The 15,577-nt window shown below is 47.4% G+C and overlaps 1 protein-coding gene across 1 annotated transcript in view; it reads left to right on the top strand.

The window, feature by feature from the left end:
• Nucleotides 1-701: 701 nt before the first annotated feature.
• LOC144773828 (interphotoreceptor matrix proteoglycan 2-like) overlaps nt 702-15,577 on the top strand; it is an 815,142-nt gene continuing 800,266 nt past the window's right edge. Inside the window, exon 1 of the mRNA XM_078658923.1 lies at nt 702-780. Within this exon, the coding sequence (XP_078515049.1) occupies nt 702-780 (79 nt within the window). The remainder of the gene's footprint in view (nt 781-15,577) is intronic.

Below are 15,577 nucleotides of genomic sequence, written 5' to 3' on the forward strand. Positions count from 1 at the left end.
GATGTTCCCAACAATCGGCCAGAGAACCTGAAGTGCCTTCCCTAAGATTTGCAGCCTTGCACCCAACCTCGCACCCTTTTACATAGCGCTTACTCCCCACCTCTTCTCCACCCATTTCCTTAACGTTCCACATGCTTTTTCTTCTGCATTTCCTTTCAGAGGACACGCGGATGGATCCCTTCGATGTATGTGCTGTAATACAGTTATTTATGGTTAAACGTTCATTTCACCCATGAGAATTACCGGTCTTTGTGGGAACCCTGTAAGACAAAGCTAGAAACATCTCAGGAACGCACACAACTCCAGTGCCGCTGAAAGAAGCGGTTAATTATGTGTGAAGTGAACTGCTTTGGCCTGGGCCGCCTGTTCACGGCAAGGCAAGCTCCGGTAAAGAGCTTATCGGAGCAGATTAAACCTAAAAAGAATTGTCTCTTCGGCCCCATCTGTTAGCGGCGGAGCGGCCGCACCTCTACACAACCTTTGCTTTCACACAAGACTGCGGGGCTCACGCTGTGAGATGGCGCGAAGGAAAACAAATCTGGGGGACCTCACGGGTGAGTGACTTTTAGGAGTTTCCTGTTAGTGTTTATTGATCTAGGAGCACAGCGTCATTCCGTGCTGTGCTCGTCGTGTGGTTGTCTTGCTGGCAGGTGAATTGAAGCTAATTCGACTTCGGCTGTTTTCTAGGTACTTTTGGAAACATGATGGCCTGCTCTTGGGGTGCAGCGCTGTATATAGTGGTGTTGGCCTTCGTCACAGAGGATCTTGGTGCCTTTTCAGGTAATGAAAGAACCCTGGTTGAACATTGTGCAGAGTTTAAAAGTAATAATGTGTGCAGGTGCTCGAAGATTTCTTAAGCGCTCGCGGCCGAATGTCGAGGTTGCCCAGTATTAAGCCTGTCTATTCTTGATTCAACACCAGACCTATTTCTTCCACCACCTTCCACTTCCTCTGTCTTTACCTCATTTTTACTTCCATGCTTGTTTCTTATTCTTCCCTTCCTCTTTCTTTCTCCTTTTCTTCCTTTCTCGCCCTTACTTTGGGTCTGAGTTCTGATTACCAAAAATAAATGCCGGAGGCTACTACCTCAAGCACAAATGACGTGATATGTAATTTGGAGCACACATTTCATTTTTGCTTTGGGTACCAAAGGGAAAAGGGTGTTTGGATTTTAGTAATGCGAATTCAGAATCGAGCTGCAACTGAATTCACCGGTAGACACCTAAACCCGATTTCGGGACCAGGTTACTGAATGTCTTAGTCGTTTCACTACCTTTGTGCTGAGTCTTTTTTATTGGATTTTGATTTCTTAATCACCGTCTTTTTGTTCTTGGCCCAAAAAAACTTAAAGGCAAGATTAGTTTTCCCCACAAAATATTCTCTCAATGGAAATTGCTTTTCGCAGTGAATACCGTAAATTGCTCCGAATATTTAACCTACGAGTTACCCCACGTTAGGGTTGTTCTAGACTGTTAACCCAGTTGCTATGAATCGAATTATAACTGGTTCTTCGTAATGTTAATTCGTTCATTCATAAATGCAATGCACGCAACAAGAATGTCAATATTTATGGCGCTAATTTAGTACAGCAGAATAGGGTTACTCACTGACTGTATCTTTGCCTCTAGACCTGTACAACACTCCGCTGCGTTTTGACTAAGTTTGCAATTTAAAAAAAAAACAAATATTACATATACATACATCAGAAAACTGATTGCAGCGGTCAAAACACAGGCTTATCCCTTAGAGTCCCAATGCCAGTGGAATGTGCAGAATGTGCTCATATCAATGCTAGATAATTGATTTAGCACACAGTTGTGTTGCACATAATACAAACAAGTCTCACCTTTGTGACCTATTGACTTTGCTAATGAGTTTTAGCCATGCTGCAGAGCATCACTGCTGATGTAGCTCAAAATTAGACCTTTGATGATTAAAGAGTTCTACCCTACCACAACAGTAGTAATGTGGCATGAGCAGAGTTGTACCCTCTCGTTATTTGATAGCAAGCCCCTTAACAAGTCAGAAGGAAAAGTAGACACAAGATCTACACTCCATAAAATCTTCCCACTTGAAAAACATACACACACACACACACACACACATATATATATATATATATATATATATATATATATATATATATATATATATATATATATATATATATATATACACACACACACACATATATATATATATATATATATATATATATATATATATATATATATATATATATATATATATATATATATATATATATATATATATATATATATATATATATTTGTGCAGAATTATGTAGCACAAACTCAACCCAATGACACTAGAGCACTTTACATGAGCATCAGGAACATTACACAAGGTCAGATTGTTTTTTTTAAATGTACGGGGAGTATAAGTGATGTGCCCAGGATCACAGGATATTTATCCGATGCTGGAGCTAGAACCTGGTTCCTCACTCCAAAATCTGCAGCTCTTGCCATATCACTGTATCCTTTGCCTACCACCCTCTTGCTACTGAGTATATTGAAGTAGTTCATTATGCACTCTTTTACGTGAAATGTACCATACAATACAGATTGGAAGTTTTGTAGAGGGCGTACATGCATTGCAGTCTCTGCCGTAGGCTTGCTTGTTGGATGAAAAACAGACATCGTCTTGAAGAAGTCTGGTTGGTCAGTGTGTACATTTTCACCACCCATTATCGGTGACAGGGTTTATCTTTATTGTCTCCCAGACAATTTATGGAGACACATGGTATTTGCCACCCTATATTCATCTGAAAGCTGGTAAAATCACACCGATTAGTCTAAAACAGGTGACAATGCATCTGTGATTGGTTATTATTATGGCTAAATGTCTATGTTTGAAAAAGTCACGTTAAGAGTAGCGCAGCCTGCATACAACATTGTCTCCTAGAAGTCAATGTTTGGCATCTGTGTAGCTCAAATGTTGTGACATGGGATGAGTTAAGAGGGATGGATGCTGCATTAAAATTCAAGCAGCTACAGGCACCGAAGCTAAACACAGGCAAACAGTGTCACCAGCAGGAAACAAAGAAAAAAAACAGTCCCCAAACGAACAGATATACAACCAAAGCATAAATATAAAGTAATTGGTCCCTGCTCTATTGGACTAAACAAAAGACAAAAAGGATGGACAAAGAGGAAGGATTCACCACTAGCAAGCAAGATTTTTGGAAGGACAATCCCAGTAACAAATAAAGAGCAATGGGTGGGATGTAAACTCACAAAGTGTATATAACAGGTTTTGGGGGCTCGACATAAAATGAGTGGCCTCTAGCTGCTGGCTTTAGGTAGTGTACATGCTTTTCTACAATAGGGAATCCGGGCCCATATTTACTGATATTTTGTATCAAGGTTGCATCACTTGCTTGGATCAGCTCCAATGCAATATTTATTTAGGGATTTTCAAATCCACGTAAAGTCTAATTTGTGTGGCTTTGTAAAAAAAATAATATAGTAATGCATGGCAGCCGGTAGAGCTGCTTAAGTTTACCATTAACCATTGGGGAGGCATCATATAGGTGTAGCAAGGATATTCCCATGCATCTATCAATGAAACCTAAAATCTGGAAAAGACGTATAAGAAACAAGAACCTTAATGGATTGATATCCCTCAGCGATAACATCCTACTGCCCCTGAAGACATGTCAGATGTCCAAAATCTGACAAACCACTACACTAGCTCCATGAAGAATAATCTAGACTCAATTGCACCCCTACCACATGTCTATTAAAGACTCGACACCATGGTACAGTGGGAGCTTCAACATCAAAAGACGTAATTTGAGACTAGCCGAACGTAGATGGAGATCCTCACCATCCTTTGAGCACCCCCAAACAACTGAGATCTCTTAGGAACACAAAATCGTTCGAAACTCAAAAGCAAACTTCCTCAGAAACCAACTGGATCAAGCCAAAAACTGACCAGAAAAAACATTGAGGTAGTTAAACTTCAATCTAATGGCCTACACAACTCTTTCCCAGTTGGATCTAGCTTACTACCAAATTGTGAAGAATTTGCCTCCTGTTCCCTGAATAGACAGAAAATATGAAAACTGACTTGCAGAGGGATTCGGAGTATTGTCCTCGCTTACATCACACTAGCATTTCCCCCTCACAGATGGTTGGGTCCACATATCTACCAGAGCACACCCTCAAAAACAATGCATCCTGGGAATCTTTCGGAACATTTGATCAAAGTGCAATTGTCAAAATTCGAACTGATTTGAAACACTCAAACCACTTTAACAATGCATTTCCCCCCAACTTCTTCAAAGAAGTCAAAACGTTGATACTCCCACTTTGAACTAAGATCGTAAATGCATCGCTCCTACAAGGCGCAATCCCAGACTGCCTAATATCTAGGCAGGTTACTCCTATCCTAAATAACAATGACTGATCACACTGACCTACATACATTTTTCCCAATAGCCAACATTCCCAACTCTGGCGAAGCTCCTTGAAAAGTGTGTCTGAACCCACAATGAGAAATTCTGCCTTTATGACAGATTCCAATCTGGCTTCCGTTCTGGGCATAGCACTGAATCTGCCCTGGCACACATAGTGGATGATGCTCTAAAAATGTTGGATTAAAAATAATCATGCCTACTAATCCTCCTTGACCTATGCTCTGCATTCAATATGGTTAAGAATGACTACTTGCTTCATCTACTACAACACAGAATGGGAATCTGAGGGTCCGTTCTGAAGTCGTTCATATAATTTCTTCAAAACAGAATACAAAAAGTTAAGGTAAATTAGACACTCTTTAAGATCACTCTAGTCACATTAAGGGTCCCACAATGCTCCTCTCTCTCACCCACTCTCTTTAACTTGTTCATGGAGCCACTAACGGAAATCCTAAATTCATCCAACATTCACTATCACTTGGATGCTGATGATACCCAACTTAACTGAAAGGCTCCTCCCCTCAAGACACCCAATCCCTCAACTTAACTCTCCAATTTACCTAAAATTGGCTGTCGTGCACCACCTCAAACTTAACACTTTAGAAACTGGATTTCCCCCTAATTGTAGCACCTAATCAACTATCCATCATCCATGAATTAATGAAATAACTAACAGTATTCAATTGCACTCCACAAATTATTGATTTTAGCAAGAACACTGGGAATAACTGTAGATACAAATGTAATATGCAGAAGCACTTTAGTGTGTCCACTAATGGAGCAAAACTCCAAATTAACATATTAAGAAAATTAAAACTCTTCCTCGCTCGCAAAGACTTTAAGTCCGCCATACTGGTCCTCGTGATTCCCAGGTTGGATTATGGATGTTCTACCCTCTCTGGCCTGCCTAGATCCACAATAGCCCCCTTAAGGGCCTCCCTCAACTCTGCTGAAAGGTTCATAACATGATCAAAAAGAAACAATTACATCACCCCTTATCTGAAATCCCTCAACTGGCTCCACTATGAAGCAATAATTCAATTGAACATTGCACGCATGACCCACAAAGCTCTACAATTCAATACCAAAAGCTATCGCTCAGAAACTTGAAGTTTCCGGAGGCAGAAGATTCTCTAGAAGTTCCAGCACATTACTGCTAAAAGCACAAAGATTCTTCAAAAAGAAAATCTACAACAGAGCCTTCACTAGCATCCCACAGAGAATTTGGAGTTCCTCCTCCTGAATTAAAAATTAACCCTTCTACCACATCTTTAAAGAAAGAAGTCAAACATTTATTTATGGACTCATTTCTACCACAGACCCAAAGAACTCCTACCTTCTAGTATACTAGGATTTGTCATCTGCGATAATGTATACTGTTTGCTTGTTTGGCTACCGTCTTTTTGTTTTTTTGTTGTTTTGTTGTTTTCTCTGTTTCAGCAGTGAAGTAACACCACCTTTATGTAGGATGCTGTCTTATCCTGTTCATTTCCATAATAAGTCACTACTATTAATGCTCGTTTAGCATGGTATTGTCTATTCTTATCTATTTGTCTTAACACTTGCGGTGTCACTGCCCCATCTGTGGTATTGCCTTAGCCTGTATTGGTCTAGGTAATAACATTATTACTAGTACTCGCTTTTTACGTTTTTGTCTTTTCTGATCTGTCTGTCTCAACAATGAGGTGTCACCACCCTCTTCAAAAGTGTCATCTTGAACTGTATTGTTAGATATTATGACAATATTGTTTTTTACTTCACTGCCCTCCATAGTTTTTACTATATGAAAAAAAAATCTTTTGACGAAAACCCATATTTACTAAAGTCAGTAAACACATGTGTGCGCCATAATGGTGCCCTCACCTGGGGCTGGTGTAATGAGGAGATATCATTTTTTTTCCTTGTTATTTCCTTTTCGCATGTGTGTTGCATTCTTCAGCAGACATACAAAGAGGAATAATCCTCTAAGAATATTTGTGTGCAGGAAGGTATCCCTTCAGACGCAACAACTATTCTGACCACAACAAAGACACCCTTGCATCGTGGCGCAAGAGTGCCTTAATTGGAACTGGGCAGCTACAAATGCGCAGGTGCTAGATGACAGCGGAACTGCAGCCTATCTTTGTAAATATGGTGCAGTTCTGCTCTCAACCTTCAGGAAACGCAGCACAGCAACTTCCCATGCTGCTTTGCGTTGTGTGAAATCTGAGTAAATATCCCCCCATAAAGGTAAGCCACCCTGACGAGGTCAGACTACAAAATGGATTGGCACCACATGTGGGACCCCACGACTGGTACCCTCTGTGTGTGTGCGTGTATGTCTGCATGTTTTGGAATATGAAATGTACGCCGGTAAAAATCATATCACATTGGGGCCTAAAAATAAGTGTATGAGAAAATAAACAAATAGGATGGATTTGAAATCAAATCTGAGACAACTTGATGGCGGTAGAAAACGTTACACCACCCCTTCTTGAAATCCACGGGAATGTATAATTAACTATTAACCACATTGCCCCATTTATAATTATTCACCCGAGACGCTATTTCAGACAAACACACTCTGTTACTTGCCCCCTAATAAAGCGCCAACCCCGAAGGCATAACCACTTCTGGGAAATTAGCTTCTGACATTCTGGCGTTTCATAGAAAGACATATTTGAACCGTGATTGACAATAAGCCCTGCTTTTTCACATTCGCTTTACATTATTTGTTCTTTAAAGTCCCAGGCCTTTCCTGACCTGTGTTATGTAAATGGACTATCTGTGCTCGTACTGAGCGCACCGGGCGCTCTCTAGCTTTTAACTGTTTGGGAGCCTTAAACACAACGTTTCTTTTTTTATTGTTCTTTTTTGCAATGTGCGTCAACAGTATTACACCTAGGGCACTAGCGTGAGACATAAAACGGTTATAACTAACGAGATAAAACACACATGGTCAGTGATTGGCTGCCGCCCCCTCCCTATGACCACACCAACCCCCGGACACAAGGACATCTGAACATGGTTATCTTTGGAAGGCGGGGGGTCGCGAGACCCCCCGGCCGTATTTATTAAGATATAAAACAACACATTTTAATTGTACGATATGCAGATTATACGAAAAATCAGCAGGACATTAGATACATGATTGTCAACAGGTGTGAGAGACTATCCTTAACAAAAACTCTAATACAGATTGTTTCCTAACCGAATCTAACATCCTCATCTGAAATTTAGTATACTAACATTTCTGGCCATATGGCAAGGTCGCTAACCGGTGTCAGGTCCTACTAGCTGCGCCTCACCACAAGATGTGTGCATGCGCAGCCGGGCCCGGTAATTACCCGGTCCACGCCGTGAACTCCATTTACCCACTTAAGGAGGGCCATTACTCAGCGCCATCTGTTGACATCATAAGTATGCGCGCGCGGGGTGGCTACCAGCCTAAGGAAAGCGTGACTCCTCCAACCCGCGCCCCTTTGAAGCACCAGTTACCTTGCCCCTGAAGTTCTAGGAAGGGCCAATGACCCCTCCCCCTGGGCGGGAACCTCCATAGGATGATGCCCGCCCCCTCAGACCTTAAAATAGCTGCTCACCGGTCATGACCTTACCGCATGCCCCATACCTAATAAATACGACGACCTATGGGAAAAATTCTAATGTACAGCTACCCTGTCTAAATAAACATCACGCATAACACCTTACAGCTAAAACGGGGAAAAAGGCCTAAATACCAATGCAACCAATAACATACACAGTACCATTAGCTAAAAGGGGAAAAAAGACCTAAGAGAAGGCATAACAGGCAAAATACCAAACAATTTTCTAAGCATAGGAAAAATTGGCCTAACAAACATTATATACAAATTATCGACTGAATTTAACTAATAATGCATACAACACCGCAATGTTCCAGGGATGGTGGGTGTGGAAACAACAAGCCCCGAGCGCGGGGCACCACCGGTGTGGGGGGGAGCGTCCAGGAAACAAGGAGTCCCCTGGGCGCTCCCCACCTCTTTATCGACCCCCACAGCCCGCCCCTCCGACCCAGATGTCGCACAATGCCATCCGGGTCGGGGAGGGCTCCCGCCAATCGGTGGCAGGGCGCGCCCCTGAGGACACGCCCCACCACCGAGAGGCCTTGATGGAGGGAGCGGTCGCCGCACCGCCATGCGTGCGGGGGGGCAAGAGCCCCCCCTTTTCACATGGTCAGTGATTGGCTGGCGCCCCCTCCCTATGACCACACCAACCACCGGACACAAGGACATCTGAACATGGTTATCTTTGGAAGGCGGGGGGTCGCGAGACCCCCCGGCCGTATTTATTAAGATATAAAACAACAAATTTTAATTGTACGATATGCAGTTTATACGAAAAATCAGCAGGACATTAGATACATGATTGTCAACAGGTGTGAGAGACTATCCTTAACAAAAACTCTAATACAGATTGTTTCCTAACCGAATCTAACATCCTCATCTGAAATTTAGTATACTAACATTTCTGGCCATATGGCAAGGTCGCTAACCGGTGTCAGGTCCTACTAGCTGCGCCTCACCACAAGATGTGCGCATCCGCAGCCGGGCCCGGTAATTACCAGGTCCACGCCGTGAACTCCATTTACCCACTTTAGAAGGGCCCTTACTCAGCGCCATCTGTTGACGTCATAAGTATGCGCGCGTGGGGTGGCTACCAGCCTAAGGAAAGCGTGACTCCTCCAACCCGCGCCCCTTTGAAGCACCAGTTACCTTGCCCCTGAAGTTCTAGGAAGGGCCAATGGCCCCTCCCCCTGGGCGGGAACCTCCATAGGATGATGCCCGCCCCCTCAGACCTCAAAATAGCTGCTCACCGGTCATGATCTTACCGCCACAGGCCAGCATTGTTGACCGATGATCTGGCCTCCCCCTTCCTAGCCCTAAACTTGGACCGACTTACTTAGCAAATCCCTCTAACCACGCCCAGAGATTATTAGACCACAGGACATTCCCGGCCTCAGTCAGGTGGACCCAGTCCCCCAGATACAACTGCTTGCCCCAGATGCACCCGTGTGGAATCGTCTGCAACCGGGGGGCTCGGAATAGTTTGTCCAACTGTGTGTTGATCCTCTTTACCGAGTGATTCAACGCCCTGACAGAGTTCCCCCCTCGCCACTGCCACGGGGGATAAGTTGCGACCATACTACTGTGCAGCCCGGGCAAATCCTCGTGACCCACCCAGCAGTGGAGATGATTTCCTCAATAAGGATGCGCCTACCTAGTCTGGCCAAATCATTCTCCCCCAGGTGAAGTATCACCACTGACGGGGGGCGGGCTGCTGCGCTAAGAGTCCCTGGAAGAAGCGTCTAAACTGGCTGAGGCACAGACCCCCTCTACCGAAAAAGGAGATATGGAACCCTTTCAGCGCAGCCCTTTTCTTACGGTCTCCTGAAAGAAAAACATGTTCAGCACGCCTCACATAAGAGTGGCCCACAATCCAAGTCACCAATTTCCTGTGTCCTTCCTGTTGCTTGTGCTGCGATGGTGTTGATCGTTGACGCCCGCCGGCGAGTTCCTCCCCTGCGTCACAGGTTTGAGAAACTGCAAAAGACCAGAAAGACACCAGGCGTGAGCACCGTCCTGTCACAACAAGTCAATTCGCACATATCGTTTGTAACATTTTGACGACCATCTCCCAATTCTCTTTACATTCTCAACTGGGAGACCCCTTGCTACTGCTTCAGTTGCTGCCCCAATCCTAAATGAGTGAGTGCCAAATTCCTTGGGGTCATAACCTGCCTGTCCGACTGTCAGCTCCAAGACTCGCCTAAACTGGTACCTGGTCAATGGCGTGCCATCGGCGTGACACAACCGTGCACCCCCCCGTCGTGCCCTCTCGCTGCCTGTGGAGGAACTCCACGTGGGAAACCGGGCAGCAAGGGTTGGCCCGTGCCTGGTGAAGCACTATGGTGTGACCCCGAGACTCCTGGTCAGTTTTTGACCTCTGGATTGTCACCCACATAGTATCCTCTCTGATCTTTACACAAGTCTGCTGCAGGCCGCCCAACTTGTCCCCTTATGACCCTGCGACTAATTCACCAATTCTCAGAGCCCCATAGAAGGCCAGGGAAAACGCAGCTTTAAACAGAAGTACCTCCCACTCGGAGCTACAGACACTGTGAAGCGCTCCCAATAAGGCTGTCAGCCGAGCTAGCCCAATGGGCCTTCTTCCATCTGGTGTGTGACCTTGTAGACGGCGCCAACCCCTCAACGCCTTGCGCACCATAAAGGTGTTAGTAGGATCTCGCATGCCCTTAGCCTGTGCGAAGAAGGCGACCGCCGCCCTATGTCTGCTCGCTGCCGCCACTGAGCGCCCTTGCCTGTGCATTGCTTCTAAGTATGCCACAAAGCTGTCCTCCTGCACCCACCTAGCCTCCCATTCCAGCCCCGAGAAAGCCCGGTAAGACAAAAACGCCCCTTCGTAAGCTGTCTTGGTCCTGGGGGCTATGCTAGCAACCACGAGGTCCTGTAGTCTGGGGCACCAATCTGCCAAAGTACTGCCGGGAAGTGGGCTGGCGAGGGGCCTGCTGCAGGAAGATGCTCCCTGAATACCTGCATTTTAAAGCGAGAAAGGGAATCAGCTGCATTGTTGAGGATTCCTGGGACATGCTTGGCTCTGAAAACCACATTCCATTTTAAGCACTGTAACACAATCTCCTTTATCAGGCGCAGTATGAAGGGACAGCGTGCCCCCTGTTGATTTATACATTCCACCACTGTCATGTTATCAGACCAGAACACCACTGATTGATTACATAGGTGTTCCGGCCAGACCTTCAAGGCCACCCATATCGGGAAGAGTTCCAGGAAGCCAATATTGGCGGTCAGACCCCATGCTTTCCATTCCTCCGGCCACCGTTGGGCGACCCACTTGGACCCCAAGATGGCGCCGAAGCCCACACTACCAGCAGCGTCTGTCCATAAACCCAACTCTGCTGATGTGGCGGGAGGACCGGCCACACTACCCTGCCATTAAAATCCTCCAGGAATGCCATCCATATATGCATATCCTGGCGGACCTCAGATGACAACCTCGTGCGGTGATGTTTCTCCCGTAGTCCGGTCATTGCTTGGGCAATGGAGCGTGAGAATGGGCGTGCCATTGGGATGACCCGCAGGGCAAAGTTCAGTTGACCCACTACTTCCTGGAGCTGTTGCAATGACACCTTGTCTTTGCGTAGGCATTGACGAAGCGCTGCTCTAAACCTAGACACTTTGTCCCTGGGCAACCTGAAGCATCCCTCTACCGAGTCAATTTCGATACCAAGGAATTCCAAGCAGGTGGACGGGCCGACCGTCTTCCCTGGCGCTAGCGACACCCCAAAAGCCCGCATGAGCACGCAAAATTCCTGCAATGCCCAGGCGCACTCCTGAGAGCCCGCCGCACCTAAGAAAAGGAAATCGTCTAGGTAATGCATGACCTGCTGGTGGCTCGTTGCCTGTCTCATGACCCATTCTAGAAACGAGCTAAACGTCTCAAAGTAAGCACATGAAATGGAACATCCCATGGGCATGCATTTGTCCATGTAAAACTTGCCTTCGAAATTGAAACCCAGGAGGTGGTGATCCAAAGGATGGACTGGGAGGAGATGGAAAGCAGATTCAATGTCGGACTTTGCCATCAGTGCCCCTGGCCCCAGAGCTCGCAATAACTCAACAGCCTGGTCAAATGAGGCATATTTTACACTACAAATCCCCTCATCAATCGCATCGTTCAATGATGCTCCCCTTGGTGCCGACAGGTTGTGGATCAGTCTGACTCGCCCCTCTCTTTTTTTGGTACTACTCCAAGCGGTGAACACACAAAATTGGGGACAGGCACCTCCTGGAAGGGGCCCGCTATCCTGCCCAGCGACAGTTCCTTGCTAATCTTCGCACCCACCACTTCAGGGTTATGCTTTACTGACAGTTGGTTCCTGCAATGAGCGTTACCTGTGTACCCCACCGCCGGGATCCTAAAACCTTGTGAGAAACCTTCCTGAAGGAGAGTGGCCGCTGCGTGGTCCGGGTATCTATTCAACCATGGGATTATTGCCAAAACGTCTACTGGCGTGGGAGGGCCCGAATCATCTGCACTACTCTGGCTTCCCCCTTCCCCTCTGACCGTGGTTGCCTTGTTTGGACCTGCAAGTTGTCTCGGGGTGGGATAGATGACCACAGACTGCACATGCATGTCTAAATCTACAGGTGCCCTGGGCCCTTGTGCAGGAGCGCTTATTAAAGTCCCAGCACACGCCTTTTCTCTCCGACCCCCCCCCCCTATTCTTCCCCGGGATCTCACCCCCCTGTGCTGACCGAAAGGGCTGTTGGGGTCTGGCGGTGAACACCCTGACTGTGTTAGTGGCCTGGGATGGGGCTGTGTCTCCTGAGAACTGCTTATGCCAGGACATAGAATCTACTCTGTCCCATGCCAGTGATGAGTCAAATTCATTTGCTTTCCTGAAATTAACATCATACTCTTTCCACGCATCCCCAGTGTATTGATCGCTCCACCCCACAATCCTGCTCTGGTAGCAAGCCATTGCTGCCTGCACATTAGGGGGGCGTTCGGCCGTGATAGCCGTAAGGACGGAAAAGGCCCATATCCAGTTCTTTAAAGTCTCATCAACCCTGAACCTGGAGCACTGTGCCCTCCATTCACTCGGATGCATCCATTCCTTCAATAACTTGGCCTGCTCCATTTCCCTATTGTCTAGCAGCAATGAAAAAATGTAAACTTATTTCCCCGCCCAAATCAACTCTTTCACTGCCTGCGACACATGTTGTGCCAAATTTTCACTCCTGGATGGCACCGAGCCGTCCCCCAAGAGAGGCAGAGCCACCTCCTTACCATTGATGGGCACCTGAACCGGTAAGCCTTCGACTCCCTTCGGTTGGGCGAGACTGGAACCTGTAAGTGAAGAAGATGAGGGCACCGGAATATTGTCAGCCGCAGTTGCAGCTTTAATCTTTTCTACCAACTTCGCCGCTTCTGCCGCATGATCTGATGATGCAGGGAACACACCACCCTTTTGCAACCAAGGTAACAAGGCGGCTATCTGAGATACCAACTCAACAGGGACCGGGTCCGGGTTGCCTACCGGCACCTCTGGGACCCCAAGGGGCATGTCCGGTGGCACTGGCGCCATAGCCAAGGGAGCGGGTGTCGGCGGCACACTCGGGACCGGAAGCGGTACCATGGGCGGGGGGTTACTCCCCGGAGGTGGGGGTGCTGGCGTCGTGTCCAGTACCGGTAAAGCGGGTACCGGGACAACTGGCAGAGGTGCCAGAGGAACGGATGCCGCAGGTACGGGTGTATTTGGGACCTGCACTAGGGGCATGGGGGCTGGGGCACTGTACCTCGGCTTCTTGGCCTTAGATCTCCTTGGTGGGGTAACAAAATCCCCCCTCGGCAAGGGGGCCGCTCTCTGCCGAATGGGCCTGCCTGATGGGCCTGGTGGATCTGCAAACCTCTCATTCATGCGGGCCTCCAATTCATCAACCTTCCCCAACCTCTTATTAATTGTTAGCACACCCCTGCCCTACACTCCTAGTGTTAAAACACAGGGGACCGTGTGCTTTGTACCTTCACCAGCTGGAGGATGCACAGGGGGCTATAAGCACCATGCAACCGCAACCGCAACGCCCCGGCTTCTCCGGTTTGTCAGGGGTGAGTGAACTCTAACGTAGACCCACCCGGCGGCTACCAGAAGCAGTGAAATGCAAGCCCCCGCTCACCTCTTACCGATCCAATCCTGCGTCTTTCCGGGCTGGTATCGGCTGTGCAGCTCCGTCCGCCCTCTCCCACTCCGGGCTCACTGCGTGCAAGATGCTGTGGCTTGTAATGGGAACACAAAACTTGCGATTATCTGTAATAGAAAAAGATATTAACACCTGGGAGAGACTAACTCACTCAGTTGCTGAAAATCACCAAATAAAACGAACTGGGAATAGTGTCCCCAGGGAATGGGGAATTGCTCCTGCCTTTGTTGACCAACTCTATGTCAAAAACGTGTTGTTCAATTAGATTACAGCCCAAAGCCAACACCTGGCTGTGAAATTGTACTAAATTACCGAACCATTCCTAATTAAAAAACCTATTGCCACATGCAGTATTCTCCCTCCAGTCTCCCCCCCAAGCACTGCCCCAGTTGGTCCTGCTTCGCCCCCACCACAAGGGAAACAGCGCCTAACCTCCCTGTTCGAATTCACAACCGCTGTGCGAAGGGCGGCGCTCTAACAGTTTGCCGACTTGGAGTACCCGACGACCGACACTCAGGCTTTTGCAGCCAGCAACGCTGCTCGCCCCTGTCCACCCGACAAATATCTGGTGAAACGCCGGGTAAAAAACTCAGGCGGCGCTCCGCTTTGCTTTAGCTGTAGCAGCCGGCAACGCTGCTCGTCCCTGCCCACCCGACAAATACCTTGGTCAAAACGCCGGGGAAAACTCAGGCGGCGCTCCGCTTTTACTTTTAGCCGGAAACACCTTTCCTTCCCTCGTGCGCGCTGTTCGCCCGAGAAACACCTCTCCCTCAGAACGCCTGCTCCGCTGCTGCAGACGACCGATCGGCTGAGGATCCGGAGCCCCTGAAATATAAACGAGACAAAAATTAAATAAACAACAAGCCCCGAGCGCGGGGCACCACCGGTGTGGGGGGGAGCGTCCAGGAAACAAGGAGTCCCCTGGGCGCTCCCCGCCTCTTTATCGACCCCCACAGCCCGCCCCCCCGATCCGGATGTCGCACAATGCCATCCGGGTCGGGGAGGGCGCCCGCCAATCGGTGGCAGGGCGCGCCCCTGAAGACACGCCCCACCACCGAGAGGCCTTGATGGAGGGAGCGGTCGCCGCACCACCATGCGTGCGGGGGGGCCAAGAGCCCCCCCTTTTCATACTGTGCGATAACGCCAAAATGAATCACTCAGGATAAAATATAAAAACACAAGTAGACAATCAAATCATGTTAAACTAGTTGTCACGTTGAATCAAGTAAGCTGTCAGTGGTGCTTTAAAATTAAAAAAGGGTTTACCTGCAACTGATTTCCATAACCCGACTGAATGCACCTGTAGCCATTTGCCTCTCAATATAGATCTAAAATGTCTGGGATACATCAAATCAGAGTCCACATTTGGTTGTAGACA

This window comes from Lissotriton helveticus, chromosome 8 (genome assembly GCF_964261635.1).
Source record: "Lissotriton helveticus chromosome 8, aLisHel1.1, whole genome shotgun sequence".
NCBI classification, from domain to species: domain Eukaryota; kingdom Metazoa; phylum Chordata; class Amphibia; order Caudata; family Salamandridae; genus Lissotriton; species Lissotriton helveticus.